Here is a 15,741-nt window from a genome sequence, read left to right as displayed (position 1 = left end):
AATTGCGTTGGTGATCATGAATGAATGCATGGCCAGCAGAGGTCACACATCGCAGAAGTGGTAGTGTTTTCTGGAGCATACACAGTTACTTCCATTCTTTACACATTAACCTTCATAATCCTTTTATCTTTGTCTCATATCTCCACAAACTGTTGCTTCAAAACTCTCCTAACTCAGCTTTATACTTTTGTATGGCAAGAGTTTAACTGTGAAGGTTTTTACATTGAAATTTACAAAAAGAGTCAGCCCACTGAGATTTACTTGATTATCCTTTATTGAATACAATTTTTAAAGAATTACTTCATGGCAGCACTCTAGTGCTTTACCAAAGGCTATTCAAGCAGTTTGTATGTCATGATACTGTATGTGAGTAATTTCATTTTTAACACATTATTCTGTGCAGTAGTGTTTGAAAGACTCTTTTGAAACCCAAGAAATAAACTGCATCTAAGTAACATTAAGATATTTTGAGAAGACGTTTTTATTATATTTAATTTTATAGATGAGATGGCATTTAATATAGTCATAGATGTAAGGATACCCTTTAATGTTTCAATATATTTTATCCATAGCCTATTAGACATATAAAAACAGCACTTAATTTACACTGTAAATGAACATTTATCCTTAAAAGATTATTCAACAGCTCAGCTTTAGAGATGCAAGACAGTAAAATTATGAGCACCTCAAAAACTGAAATTGTGGACTCAATAACACTGGATTTAATATTGCATTGATTTTGGAAAATAAATTCAGTTTTTGTCATGGCTCTTTAACTTAAGCAAACTTGTAAAATTCAAATAATACACATGATACATACATTCATTGCATTGTAAGTATTAAAACATTTAATTAAATATTGCCTTAACTTCCTGTTCTGATCTTTGATGCATTCCTTTTAGCATGCAGCATAGGGACTCAATATTAATCTACAGTTTCTAACAGTCTTTACTCTACAGTATCTTTACATGAGTATACAGTATGTGCTGAATGTCATGGCAAGCTTTGACTAAAAAGAATCAAGTGTTACAAATCATTTCAGTAGCATAAATACAGTTTCATACCAAGTGTATAAAAATAGCCATTTTCTTTTAATAAATAAATGAAAAGTTTGATTTACATGAGAGTGTGACATGCAATGTCTAATACTTGTCTAGTGGTTCTATTTGGTTGATTGTCTAGGAGGTGGCATGCAGTGCTAATTGTCCCATTGCCAAGTCAGAAATGACAAGCACACCAGCAGGAGCTCTGATCACCTGCAGCAAAAAGAGCTACAGAAAATCTTCAGGGACATTGTCTAAAAAGCAGACAATACATCCCACTAAAAATAGTAATTTTTGTGTTCTTTTGACTAGAACATCCTGCTGTTCTGACCCGTGTGGTCTTCAGGCAACTAGATACAATGTCAACCCAGTCAATATGCTACTATCCGTGCTGAAATGTCTATATAACTTAAAGCTACAGTCAAACCCTTTTAACATGCTTCTTAAGACTGCATTCTGCAAAATGAACAGCATATATTTTATATGCCTTTCACTGTTTCACTTAAAGTTATGTCTCCTGTTGTTTTAACTCTAATTTACTAGCAGAAGGCCTTAGAATAAAAAAGGTCATGCAATATTAACATCTTTTATAACTCAAAGCCGTGGGACATACTTCAAGCAACATGTCTCGCTATGAAGTTGTAGTTTTTTCATCCTTAAGCTCAACTGGAGACTCTAGCGGCAATCTTCTTGGACTTTGCAAAGAAGCAGAAATAGTTCCCACAGCATTCCAAGAAAGGGGCAAGTTTTCCAGACTATGTGACCTTGTAGCACCATGATGAGGGCTGATACTGTCCTCTGTGCTATGAAGCAACTTTGATGAAGATTCTGGTGAAGAACTCACAGACGAAGATAGTGTGGCAGAAATAGACTGAAGTGGATTCAATGTTGTGTCTATCTGTGGCAAAGTACATTTTACACATTGTAAATGATTACCTTGGGGTGTTGTTTGGAAGTGGTACGGTGTACTTACTGTTGCCGTAGAATAAAATAATTCATTTTCTGACAGTCTCTGAGGAATCTGGCTTATTCCATGCAGACTGCTAGAGTTCTGCAAAAAATCAATTTCCAAAACATTGGGTATTGTGTTGCTTTGAGAAAACTGTGCCGAGGAACAGGCAACATTTCCAGGTTGAGAATGAATGCAGGACTGTTGGGTTGTCCATGTCATGTTAGTTTCCATTGAAGTATTATGACCATGGCAAAATACTGGAGGTTTCGGGGTAGATAATAATCCTTCAAGCAAAAACATCAAATTTTTCATGCCTTTGCTTAGTACCGCTACTTCCTGGACCAGTGTACAAACCTGGAGAAAAAAAGAAAGTATTAAAATGTAAAATATGTACTCTAAATAAGGGTGGATAAATCTGATTCCTCAGTTTCATCTCTTTGGCAAATGCTATACAGTAGCAAAAACAGAAAAAGTCATACAGTAGTAACAGCTGAGTACTGATAGTGGTGAAATTCAACTTTAGTCATTGGCATTTACTTTCACTGACAGACAATGTTCTAACAGCTGAGGAAATAATTGGTGTTTTAAATGAATGCAGCCTTAATTGCATTTACTAAATGCATGTATGTCAATAGCTTAATACAGTTTTATTGCTGTATTTGTTGATAACATTTTAATGTTACGAATTTTTATTTTTTGGCATTGCTGACCTTATTATACTACACTAAACCTGTAATACAGACTCACTGTACTCCTTTATTAGAATCTGTAAAACATTTTATTTTAAGAAAGGATTACATTGTGATCATAATTTAATCCTCAAACCACAAAACGTAACCCACAAGTCAACATGTTTACTGATAAAGTACTGTACTTATTTCTTTTATGCAATCCAAGAGAACAGAAGTGCATTGCTTCCATTATGGAAAAAAATACAAGATAGACATTTTAACATAAAGTTCCTGGTTTTACATCCTGTTTAATTTTTACTTTTTATGCGTTCTTTGTTCTTTTTGTCCTATGTTTTTAATGCTACGGGACACATACATGTGTATTTTGTAATTTTTCATGTATGTTCTGGGTTGTTAGTTTTGTCAGCGAAGGGAAGAAGCTATTGTCTTTGCTGTAATAACACAATATGACAGTGCCTTTTAAACTAGAATAGGTTTGACTTAACATTTGTGACCAGAAAAATAAATCTTACAACTGGAAAAATAATAGCAGCATTTAATATGAATTAAATATTCTTTTTCAAATTTCTTAGAACAAATAAGACATTCCTATACCCATGATAAACATAGAGCAAGTCTGTTATATATGCTAATCTGAGTTATAGAAAATAGCCACCAAGTAAAAAAAACACAGATGTGCAGTGAAATGAGGATGTACATAACATCACTGTAACAGACGGGCCCCACCCCCTGGCTAAAGTCATTGTGGGCCCAATTGTACTGTACTGTATGTGGTCTTCTCACACTCAACTCACAACACTCTTTCTCTTTCACACTACACAGCCCCCAAACATTATTTTTATTGAACAACTCACAATCTTGTATGTACTCACACCTAATAGGGTCCTTCTTTGTCCTTACTGTGGAGACACACCAGACATCATTCATGTCAGAGAGCTAGAGAACCACTGCCTGGACAGGTCATCTCCACTACTTTAGAAAACTTAGAACTGGGTTTCTTCTGGTTGCACCTGGTAGAACCAGGAGAATAATAATTCCACCTCAGCCTTCCTATAAAATCACTAAGGGACTCCTGATGAGTCTCATTGTCTGATGTCTCACAGCTGCTTCACAACTTCCCAGTGTGCTTCTGGCTCAACAACCACTGTTCAGTCTTCACATCCTATTTTTTCACAATCACTTTTCACAAAGCACTTTTCTTTAACATTCACGTGTGCATGACTTGGCAGGAGAAAAGATTGCATTACTAACATTGTTTCCTCCTTTGTGGTATTCCCAGCCAATAGCATCACCATGACTATATCCACATACAAACCAATCCTCTCCCAGTGATGCCACTCACACAACTGTTCTGCTTTTTCTTAGAGTTCAGTAGTGCTCACACCAGTGCTGCTTTTTTCTATTTTGTTTGGTCCCTGAGAAAGAAATTGTAGTCCTTCAGCATTCTGAGAAGCCATGCAGTTCCTCTAGAGAGGTAAGACATGCCATTTAAATAGGACTGCCCAGAGCTGTAGCTTATCAAGTCATCAATTCTCTGTAGTTATGGCTTCCTAAATAGACACTGAATGATAGCTTCTCACAATCACTTACTTCTATTTCTCCTAATATATATGCTTTCTCTTAAAATATATGCTTACTTTCTTAAGCAAAAAGTAAAGTTCACCAAATAACTCCCTGGTGATGTCCCCCAAAGACTCTCTGGCCCACATTTTACAGATGAGCCAGCTTTAACTGGGTAATAAGATGTCATTTTTAACATTATCAATTCTAATTCTGCCCCATTTCCCTTACTTCAAGGAGATAATCCCCACCCACTGGAGCCTCCTTGACCCAAAGTAAACTCACAAAGGACACCCACAGAAACAGCACTCTTTCAAATGTGCTCTTCTGTGCAACATCCTCAAGACCATACTGTTCCATGAATGAGTCTTTTGAGACTTTACTGTTCCAGGTGAATGGGAAGGTCCCAAGACCATTTGTTCTAGTAGGGAAGAAGGGTAGTAGCATATTATAACACATTAGGGGATATACGGCCAGAATTGGGAATACTCTGTTGAGAATACACCAGAAGTAAAAATGTTGAACAAAAACTGATATGGCAAGGGCAGACAATGAAGCAAGAGTGAAAAAAATGGAAGCACAACAAATTATTTCAAAATATCTAAGGAACTTGTTGTGTTGGGCTTCCTAAGAAACAATTGTATTTTTTGTATCATTTCTAAAATTGCTATTGCTATGTTGTTACAGCTGTAAGTGACTAGGCAATGTCTCAAAGATTTTAGATAAAGTAAGATAAGATGATAAGATAAAATCACTGTATTAGCCATATATAATTTCTTGCATTAGGAATTTGTCTTTTCGCATACCCCAGCTTGCTCTCCAAGAGACACACAGGCACACAGACGGTGAGAGAGAATTTTGGGGTCAGAGCGCAGGGTCAGACATTTATACGGCACCCCTGGGTGAGTATCACCCAGCATTGTACATATTTCTAGTTTCAAATCAGAGGGGATGTTTGTTGAGATGTAAGGAGTCCCAATATTGTGATCAAAACAGTTGTAAAGTTTACCTTGGTTTACCTAGTTAATTAAATTTTGGGTCAATGAGCAGTCCAGAAACACACAATATACGATCACATTAAGACCACGGTAGAAGAAGAGGAAAAGGTGAAGTAGAGAGGAGGGAAAGAAAAGAAAGAAGGTGTGATCACAAGAGATAGAGGAGTCAGGACGAGTTGGAACTTGAAACTTGTGCCAGGCCAGGCGAGAGCTCCTACTTCATGATCATCCAAACAAAACCTGATTGGAGCTACTTATTTGAACCTTGCCAGAGAGAACCTTGCTATTCTGTGTTTCAAGGGAACCCGGGTTTCCTGAGTAAAAGTTAAGTACAGCCTTTCCTGCTTTCAAAACCTATATATGACAAGGCATTCACAAAATGTGTAAAAGTTTGCCAATAATATTAACCCTGTAGTGTGCTCTCACGAGGCACCAGTTCTGTAGGGGTTTGGGCATTTACTGGGACAATTATTAATTGTAGCAGTAAATCACAAAATTGATTCTTTTAATAGCCTTAGAATCCAACCATGCGATATAACTCAAACAACGCACACACACAGGTACTAATACACGAGGATACATTTATTAATACATAGAATATGCATGTAAACCTAACAGATCTTATCGAGAGGGTTATCAGAATACAAAAGGTATATATTCAGTCAGTTACGAAGAGTTACACATCAAGAGAACATACGTTCGGTATATCATTCATTTAGTTTCGTAATTGAACTTGGTTACAACTTCTACATTGGATACTCAAAACAAGTAAATAACTCTTAGGAATTAAATTGATATAAACTGGTTGGGATAACAATTGAATTCTCGAGCAGTAATGCAGTGAAGTTGAATACTCATCCAATCTCTGGGGATTCAAATCTCCTGTGGGCACAAAGAAATAGTTGCAGGCTTGTTGCTGTCCAATCCGCTCTCTCTGGCTGCGTGCCAGGCTGTGCTGTTTGGCTTGCGACGGTGCTCTGCTGATGATCTCTGAAGACTCGCTAGTTAGTGTTGGCTTTAACTAGCAAAGTTGTGCTCAGGAGAAAAGATGACTGTGGGTCCCAGCAGGTCAGGAAGAGGACCGGTTTGTTCCTGATGAAGCGGTAGTTCTGAATAGTGATTCAGCTGTCCACAGTTCCGACCTGTTCACGAGGCTTGCTGCTGATGCTAACCTCGGGTGGATCCTCTGGTTACTCGTGGCAACCTCCGCTCTAGACTCTTAGAACAAAGGAAAGTTCTGGCACTCAGACACACTGGCCGTTCCGTGGTTGTCTGGGCTGAGTCTCAGGATGGTCAGGAGGCGCACTGCGAGAACGTCCTGCCCTTGGGAGCCTTTCTGCTCCTGGGCCGTCCTGACCTGGAATTGTCTCGCACCCCTGGAATTCTCCTTAGAGATTTTCCTACTGGAAAGTCCTACTAGGAACTCTGTGTTGCCTGTTTTTACCTTGAGGAACTTCAGCTCGTTCATTGGCTGAAAGTTTAATGGGCATCAGAGACCCACGTGGGTTACTCGGCCCTACCAGTCCCTGATTGGTTGATCAAGGTGAGATATGAGTCACTTACTCCTGACACTTAGGAATGCAGTCCAGATGTCCATCTGGCACCCCCTAGACAGATAGGCGCCAATGATCATGATAGCCAGGCTTAGCTAAGTGCATCCCCATTTGGGAGCTGTCCCTTATCAAAAGAAAACATCTTTAAATCAGCCTGCATGAATAGATGAAGAGAGAGATGGGGCCTCATCTGGGAAAGCACAGCAACACCTAATTCTGTCTTATTAACAAGCATTGCCGCTACAACCCCTCCTCCTGACAGTGCACACAAGGGACAAGGGGCTAGCTACATATGATAGTAAGGCCTGCCAACTTAAGAAGGAGTTGCAATTGTAGCCAACCTACCAATAGAGAATGTTAAAACCTAGAAATATAATCTAGAAATATCAAATTAGATTATAAGTAATGAGAGTAGAAAAGACATTCTGAATGTGTTTATTACAATATGTATAAAGTGAGTGTGCTGTGCACAGTGCCATTGGTGGTTGTTTTTTGTATAGAATTCTGTTCCTAAACTTGAAAATGCCTGCAAGATAGCCTCCTCATTTACTCTCTCCACCACTGTGATTTTTCATGTATGCAGATCTATGAAACAATTCTAGCTCAAGGTAGGACTAGTCACCAGTGCACAAGCAACTAAAGATCAATCATTCAATCACTGGTTTAAGAATTTTTTGAAAGCTGAATTTATATTTTGGAACATTCAATCGCCGCTCTTAAAGGGTACGATTATAGGAAAGATTACGAATCGATGACATAAATTCAATTTGTTTTTCTCCCAAATGCTTAGCAGGTTATGCATTTGGTTCACAGACAAACCACCTTATAGGGTATGGCTCAGGCATGCTTTAAGGATCAAAGATACAAGTAAGAAACACAATATGCTTTTTCTTAAAGAGGAATGTAACTTATATTGAGATTCCTAAGATCTGGTATAAATAAAGATTATTGTAACTATAAGGATGCTAAATATGCTAAAATATGAACTCCTTTAACACTCCAATGTGAACCAGAAAATAAGATGTGCACAGGCTTGATCTCTAAAACAGAAGAGTGGTAATACTGGCATGATGGCATGCATACAATTAATGTTGTAAGAGGAAATAAATCTCAATAACAAGATGTACACTATCTAAACTGCACCACAGTATAAAACTGCAACATTTAAAAGCAATAATGCTAACTTGGCCAACTTAATTTGAACTTGAACTTTGAACTTTATTGCCATATGTAACCAGTACATGTACTGGTACAATGGAATTTGTACTTACAGTACAGAAAGTCTCTTGATTGTTTAATCAAGTGTACAAACCAGAAGTGCAGACAGTGCATCAAGACAATATACAAACATACAGACAATGTACAAGCAAACTAGTAAACAGTTCCAATGTAAACAATGCAGACATGTAAACAATGACTGGAAATTTGCAATAAATAAGAAATCATAATGAGATGGTGTAGGTGTGGTCCGAGGGGCATGGCCAAATGTGTTTGCCAATCGCACTGCTTGTGGATAGAAGCTATTGAAAAATCTAGTGGTAAGTGTCTTCAAGTATCTTGTAGTATCTCTTGTATCTCCTTCCTGAGGGCAGTGGGGTGAAGAGCTCATGCCCGGGGTGGTGACTGTCTTCTGTGATAGCCAGAATTCTATCATGGCAGTGGTCCTCAAAGAGTTGTTTAATCTCTGAGACAACGGCCAATGATTTCAACACCATCCAAGAATCAAGTGTTCTAGTGGCAGAATAACAGTACTGTATGTATTAAGCTTGTCAAGACTGGGATCATAGATGGAGAGAATTATTAACAATTCTTAGATCAAATCCTGCTTCAGAACTCAAACTGGCACAAACATTCACCTTTCAGCAAGACAATAATCCAAAGCACAAGGCCAAAGCTACACTTGATTGGCTTAAGAATAAGAAACTGAATGTCCTCAACTGGCCCAGTCAAACTTGAGTTGACTTGTTATTAGAAAGGTTTGAAAGCTGCTTTCCATAAGAGATTGAGGAAAGTTTCAAAGAAGAATGGGCAGAAATTGCACAAAACTGGTGCATAATAATAAATGCATAATAATTATATTTTGGAGTATATACCAAAAAAGACTTGCAGACTTGCATCAGTAATTGCTGCCAAAGGTGCTCCCAACATATACTTAGTTCTTATACTTATTATACTGAAAAATTATGCAAATCAAAACTTTTTTTTAATTTTTTTGTAAATCAAATACAATGAAAAGAAAAGAATGCACCCAAATGCCACAAATGTGCTTTCCAAACTAAAGTCAATATAAAAATCAGGGCTGATTGGATACATACTATATACTCCAAAATATATTTATTATATAACAAAAATGCCCATGTTTAAGCATAAAAGCCTTTATCTGGACAAATATACTTGTTTCACTAAGAATCCAATTGATATAGAAATTCCACAGCCATCAACATTCCACTTGGGAGGGAAATAGCCCTTATTCGAAATTAAATAAATCTTAAAACAAGGCGGGTTTTCGTCTTACAGTACATTGTACTTCTTACAGTGCTAATGTTTGGTAGATTTCCATTTACTATAACGTACTGTATCTTAGTTACATTAAGTGTCTAGTTTGAAGATTCAATTTTTGAATAAAATATTTTGTTAAAGTGTATGGATCATTTTATACATTTTTAAAATGGGATACCCAGGAAGGGTCTGAATAATATTGCAAGACACTGGTGAGCAACTGGCACTTACAGTACTTACTCCAGTTTTAATGACTAAATAAAAATATTTTTTAAGCAGTCACTTTCATATGCTGGTCTTTCCTTACAGGAAATGTACTCATATTTGACCATTTGGCTGATTTCTCCTGGTGAGAATATTAAGTGATTTATACAGTACATGCTTCTAATGAAGTTGGAGAATAAACTGTAGGCATGTCGCCAGTGTGACAGCTGGTCATGTCAGTCATCACATGTAGAGCAATTGATTACTAGAGAGGCAGGGAAGGAATGAGATTTCCCTCTTGTAAAAAATACATAAGCAGTAGGAAGGTTTAGATTTCCTTTTTATCAGACACAGAAATCTGAGAAAGAACCAAAAAAACAGTTACCTTTTCTTTTGATCAATTTGGTTTATATAGATTTTCCTATTATATTCAGTATTTAGAAAATGTAATACAGTATATTATAATATAATTCCTCCACATTTATTAGTGTCTTGACAAATGTTTCATATATAATGTTAAAAGGCAATAAATTGTCATTAATATGACACTGACATACTCTTAAATGACATAAAAAATTATCTGTAGGGATATTAAAAAACATTTGCAGAGGACATAAATTGCATTTGCAGAAAAGTGCCTTGTTTTCCAGTAATGCATGAATTGGTTGGAGAATAGTTTAGATTTTTTTCAGTAATAATAATAATAATAATAATAATAATAATAATAATAATAATAATAATAATAATAATAATAATAATATTTACTGGCTTCTGTATTCTTAGCCATTTATGTCAGCTAGTGCAATACAACACAAAAGGCAATTAAATATCAACCAATATTTAAATAACAGTTCTGACAACCAGGATAACCATACTAGTTCAAATTATACACAGAAATGCAGTTTGTTTTTCCTGAAACTAAAGGAATAGCACTTAATGTCTTACTTTGCAGCTTTACTTATAACTCATTCTATTTGCATACAATACCAATACCACATTTAAAAACATAAACTAAATATCAACATTGTGAAATGTAAAGCTAAACCTAATGTTCACAACAGTTCACAAAGTTTTTCCTCTTCTTTTGCATTGAGTTATTCATCTCCAATAAAGTTTCAAAGTAAGTGGTTTTAATAAATAATATTAAGAAGCACTTAAATACCAAAGAAAAAGATTTTCTGCTGTTGGAGACCGCAACTCACAGACTAGTTTGTAAGGGGGTACTTAAAATAACACAAACTCCCAGACTAAATAACAGACTACAATTGACATACAGAAGAAATATTGTACAGGGCTGTTTGTATCATGGCCTAAGGTTATTTTATAGAACAATAAGCAAAAAACTGTTTAAAAAAGGAAATGAAAACATAAGCTTCATATGCTTGTAAGAGTCATATTATTATTTTTTTTTCAACATGATAATATAAAAATATAGTTATTTTTAAGAAGGCATGGTGTAACGTGGTGTGTGGAGCATTTGGGCTGTCACCAGAAAACACCTGGTTTCAAATCCCAGTCAATGCTGAGGGGCAATTTTTTTCCAATTATAGAATTTAAGATGTATGCTGTTTACACCATTATTATGTAAAACACAGTTTAAAATGTATGTCAAATATTACATTAATATTGATTTTATTTACAAAAACAAAACTACTCTGTTTGATTTATATAAAAAAAGTTTATTATTATACTATGTCTTGTTGTGAACGCAATGTGCTTCCTTCAGGTTTACTTCTGCATTTAGATAAAAATATGTTTCACATATTGTATTGTAGTGGCTTTAAAACCATAAAGTACTGTATCATACCTTATACACAGTATAGTTATACAGTATACTGTATATATGTAGGTATATATATAGGTATATATATGTAGGTATATACTGTATATATGTAGGTAAGCAGTGTCAGGGTTGGGTGTACTCAACTTTCCATGTAACTTTGCATGTGGTGAGTAAGATATGGATCATTCCTACAAACAATGCCAATACAGACACAGCGGAGCTTGCAGAATCGCTATTGGCTCCAACGGGTGGGCGTAGGTTGTCTTTAGCCCTCTGTGGTGCCTTAGTAAATATTGCTGATTCTAAATTATTTTAAAATAATGGAAATAAAATAGCTCTGTTGCTGAAATATCAAATACATGTTTATGCACAGGCATGGCAAGTGCAAGGAAAGCTGGAATCCTGCAGCTGGAACAAGTGAAAAAATGCAATAGAGATACAACATATGGATTAAAAAACATATGAATATTTCTTATAAACTAAGGGGTAATTAGTTACACATCTTATTAATTTCCATGCATCCACCAATTTTCTCATTGCTTTATCCAATTCAGGGTCGCAAGTAAGTCATAGGCCCTCTTGGCAAGCAACAGGCACAAGATGGAATACATCCTGGTCTGGACAGGACGCCATTTAATTGCAGGGTGCAATCACATGCAATTTTTCATAGAAGTCAATTAACCATTAGGTATGTTTTCGAACTACTCCATGAAACCAGAGCACCCAGAGGAAACCCATCTAAACATGGGGAGAACATACAAATCCACGCAGATAGCACCCCAGATTCAGAATTGAACCTAGGGCCCCAGTGCTGAGAGGCAGCAAAGCTAACAAATAACGACTGCTAATATTTATCGAAGAATTAACTCAGAAAAATGAAAAGCTTCTTTTCCTCGGTTTTAAACATTAGTTACTTCACTCCTCTTTATACTTATTTTCAGGTTTGCACTAGTGCAGCAGTATATTGAATACAGGACATTAAATGTAATTAAAGGTGTATGCTCATAATGGAGTGATGTAATTTATTATTATTTTTAATGCTCTCAATATGTTCTCACTAAAATATTGGAAAATTAAAATAAAACATATTTAGTTGGCTTTGTTAAAATGTATTATTAATACAAATACTCTTTGATTTCCACAATATTTGTAAAATTTGTAAAAATGTCTATGCTTACTTTGCGATCTATATTGAATATGTACTGTGTATGCTACAGTACAGTATATGCTAGTGTCTCAGGTGAAAAGAGTAAGATGTTGTCCAACTATTGTTGGGTGATTACAATTCAATGATTCTAGTTCATTGTATTCATTGTGTTCTACAATTCAAATATTCTAGTTACAACAATAAAGTCCTGAGAAATACCAGAGGGTTTAATATTCAGCTCAGCAATACCAAATTAAAATATTTAAAATTGCTTGGTAGGCTGGGAAAATCAGAGAGTTGAGCCATTATGGATGGGAGTTGCTCCCAAGGTCATTGTGTGTGTTTTGAAAAGTGGTTGTATTATCTTTTTACAGTGGCCACCTATAGTTAACAGCCACTGCATCTTCCAAAAGAAGAACTGCTTCCCACAGCTTGATAAATCAGGTGCATTTTCCCTGTCTTGTCACATTTCCAACATGTCACTCTAGTACATACTGTAACTCACATTTCCACCTGGCATCTAAGTATGCTAAGGTCAATTCAATAACATACAATGTTAATATCTTACGTATTTATCTTTTACATATTATTCTTCACTTTATTACCAGTAAAAAGTGATTTTGATAATATATTCATTGATTTATGAAGTATCATAAAATGAAATCTCTTAGACTTTTACAATCTGGAATAAAAAAATACTCGAGTGTTTTTTTATGCTGTAAATATCTGACTTTTGCTATTGTATGCTATGGCTATGTTTTCCTATAATTTCATTAAATATTTTTTTTCAGAATAAAGGACTTTATTTACACCTTGTGCAGTGAAAGAAAATTAAAAACAAATTCTAAACAAGTGTAACTGGGCTCATAGCGCTGAGCAATTCACAGAAGTGACATCACCCCTCTCTGAAACCTAGACAGCTTATAACTCTGGAGTATCTGAAGATCCAGTCTCTGTGGTGCGGCAGAATTCCCTGCTGTCTAGAAAGTGGTTCTGTGTGGCTCTGGGCTTGCTAGTGGCTGTGATTGAATCATGTCAGGATCAAGGAGAGCTTCCATCACACAATTATACTGTATCATAATAATATAACAACAGATAAAAGCAAAAATGAAGATAAAGGATTAGTGAATTATTATTGTGACATGGCTGGCTCCACAACATGAAGGAATATAGAACAAGTGACCCACCCATAGAATAGACTCCTTGACCCTGGTTTCTTCAAGAAATGAGCAGATGAGATCTTCAGATCATTAAGCAGCTATCAAATGAGCTAGAAATGGCAAAGGGTCTTTTCTTATTTGTAACTTATGTTCTTGCTTGCTTATGTGTGATATACAGTATCTGCTGCAATGTATTTTTTTATTTAAAGGGGATCACAACATTTGAAATCTGTATTTGAAAATTAAAAGAAGCTTACCTTAGTAAATTCATCTCAGCTTCTTAAGTCACACAAAAGCTGAAGTTAATGTTATATTCACCAAACCGGCACTAAAAAATTCTGTACCACTTATCAGTCAATGTTGATTCCAGGCTATAGTCACCACCTAATATCCTCCAGCATCCAACAGGATATATACTGTATTAGCCCACCACCAGTTATTTCTAACAGATGGCCAAATAATCAAGTAACGCATCCCTCATCCTGAAGTACTAGTCATGACAAATCCACTTATATACTGTACTGTATGTCACAGGTATTAACAGGATTTACAATATATAAGCAAAGACATATAACAAGAATTATATTACTTCCAATTTCTATAACCTTGTTGTGTAAAGAATCTGTCTGATGTGTTTTATATGGCTTTACAGAACTCAACACTGCTGTTAGATGAACTTCAGTAAACATCGGTTGTCACCAGCCTCCTGGGAGTGGTCATGTGACCATTTGCTGCATCACTTCCTGTTACCAAGGTGCTGTGCAGAAAGCCTGTGTGTGCTTCCCATACCCAGAAAAATTAAACGAAAGGTCAACTATCAAAATATGCAAGAAGAATCCCCCTTTGCCAGATAATACAAGCTTTTAGCCACATTCAGTTACGTTACAACACTTGACACAGACAAATTCCTTTTAGGACAACTATAGATGCTCTGCTGGATGAAATGATTTTGGTAGGATACATTATCATGCTACTTTGAAGACAGAACTTTTGAACTCATTATTTGCAAGCATTGTCACTTGCAGGTTTTAATGAGGACTTTAATATTAAACCTTACCTACAGTTCAGAATATGCACGTCCTGTCTTCCTGTATTTTAACCACGTGCATGATAGTTTTAAAAAGGAGCTCAAAACAACTGTTTGGTTGAGGACAAGGACTGGACCCACTTTGCACCAATCATATTTATTGTCCTATCACCTTCATCTCTACTGCAAATACACAAACCTTTTGGTTTATCAGAGGGAGATTCCAACTTCACTGCCAATGGGGAGAGTGGAGGGATCCAGCTTCCTCATCCATTTGGTCGTCCATTAAACCAGCTGGGTTTAAACTAAACTATACATAATCCCATTTTAGAGTTTGTATCTTCTGAGGCATTTTAAAAGGTTATCCTAATTCACACATTTTTTATGACTGTTATATGTATTTTGTATATATTCAAAAACAACTTATAATGTTTATATTTAAGAGGTAATACAATATTTATATTGTGATATTTCTATAATTTCAGTGACTTATTATAGTGAAATATTATACACTGTTAATTGTCATTTCTTTCACCTGTTTCATCAACTATTTTTATCAGTCTAAATTATGGTCAGTTGTACCATCCACACTGATGAATATCTTATGTTGCATGTCTTACTTTTCACTTGCTCTATCTGACAATAAACATACTTTTAAAACATTGAACTGAGTGTGCAGATATACATATGGTATATATTATTTTAAGAATATTTTAGATATGAAGACTTGAACTGTTTAATTAAAATAAAAATATTTCTTCCATTTCTTCCACAATCATGTATTGCACATCACTGTAAATATGAGCCAGGCCATCCTCACCTGCCATCATCCAACCTCTCAGCTGCAACCCTCCAACATCTCAATGCATTTACACATCTGTTTAGCTAAATTTAATCTTTAAACAAAACAGGTGAAATCTAGAATATCCTAAATATCTTTTCATCTTCATTTTTTCAATGCAATCTAAGATGCTCTTTGTCCTAAGCCACTATTTATTTACACTTTACTATTTATTACTGCATGACTTTGAATGATATGCCCTGCACGCCTATATTTCCTGATGGTGCTGTGAGGATGAATAAATGCACTCTAATGCTGATACTAGTGTCTTGCTGAGATGCA

At 35.7% G+C, this 15,741-nt stretch overlaps 1 protein-coding gene across 1 annotated transcript in view; it reads right to left on the bottom strand.

The window, feature by feature from the left end:
- Positions 1-256: 256 nt before the first annotated feature.
- kcnh8 (potassium voltage-gated channel, subfamily H (eag-related), member 8) overlaps positions 257-15,741 on the bottom strand; it is a 136,282-nt gene continuing 120,797 nt past the window's right edge. The window contains exon 16 of the mRNA XM_088601635.1: positions 257-2,349. Within this exon, the coding sequence (XP_088457761.1) occupies positions 1,675-2,349 (675 nt within the window). The 3' untranslated portion in view covers positions 257-1,674. The remainder of the gene's footprint in view (positions 2,350-15,741) is intronic.

Source organism: Lepisosteus platostomus, chromosome 12, assembly GCF_059453375.1.
Source record: "Lepisosteus platostomus isolate fLepPlt1 chromosome 12, fLepPlt1.hap1, whole genome shotgun sequence".
Classification (NCBI taxonomy): Eukaryota; Metazoa; Chordata; class Actinopteri; order Semionotiformes; family Lepisosteidae; genus Lepisosteus; species Lepisosteus platostomus.
This window is presented reverse-complemented; position numbering and strand designations above follow the sequence as displayed.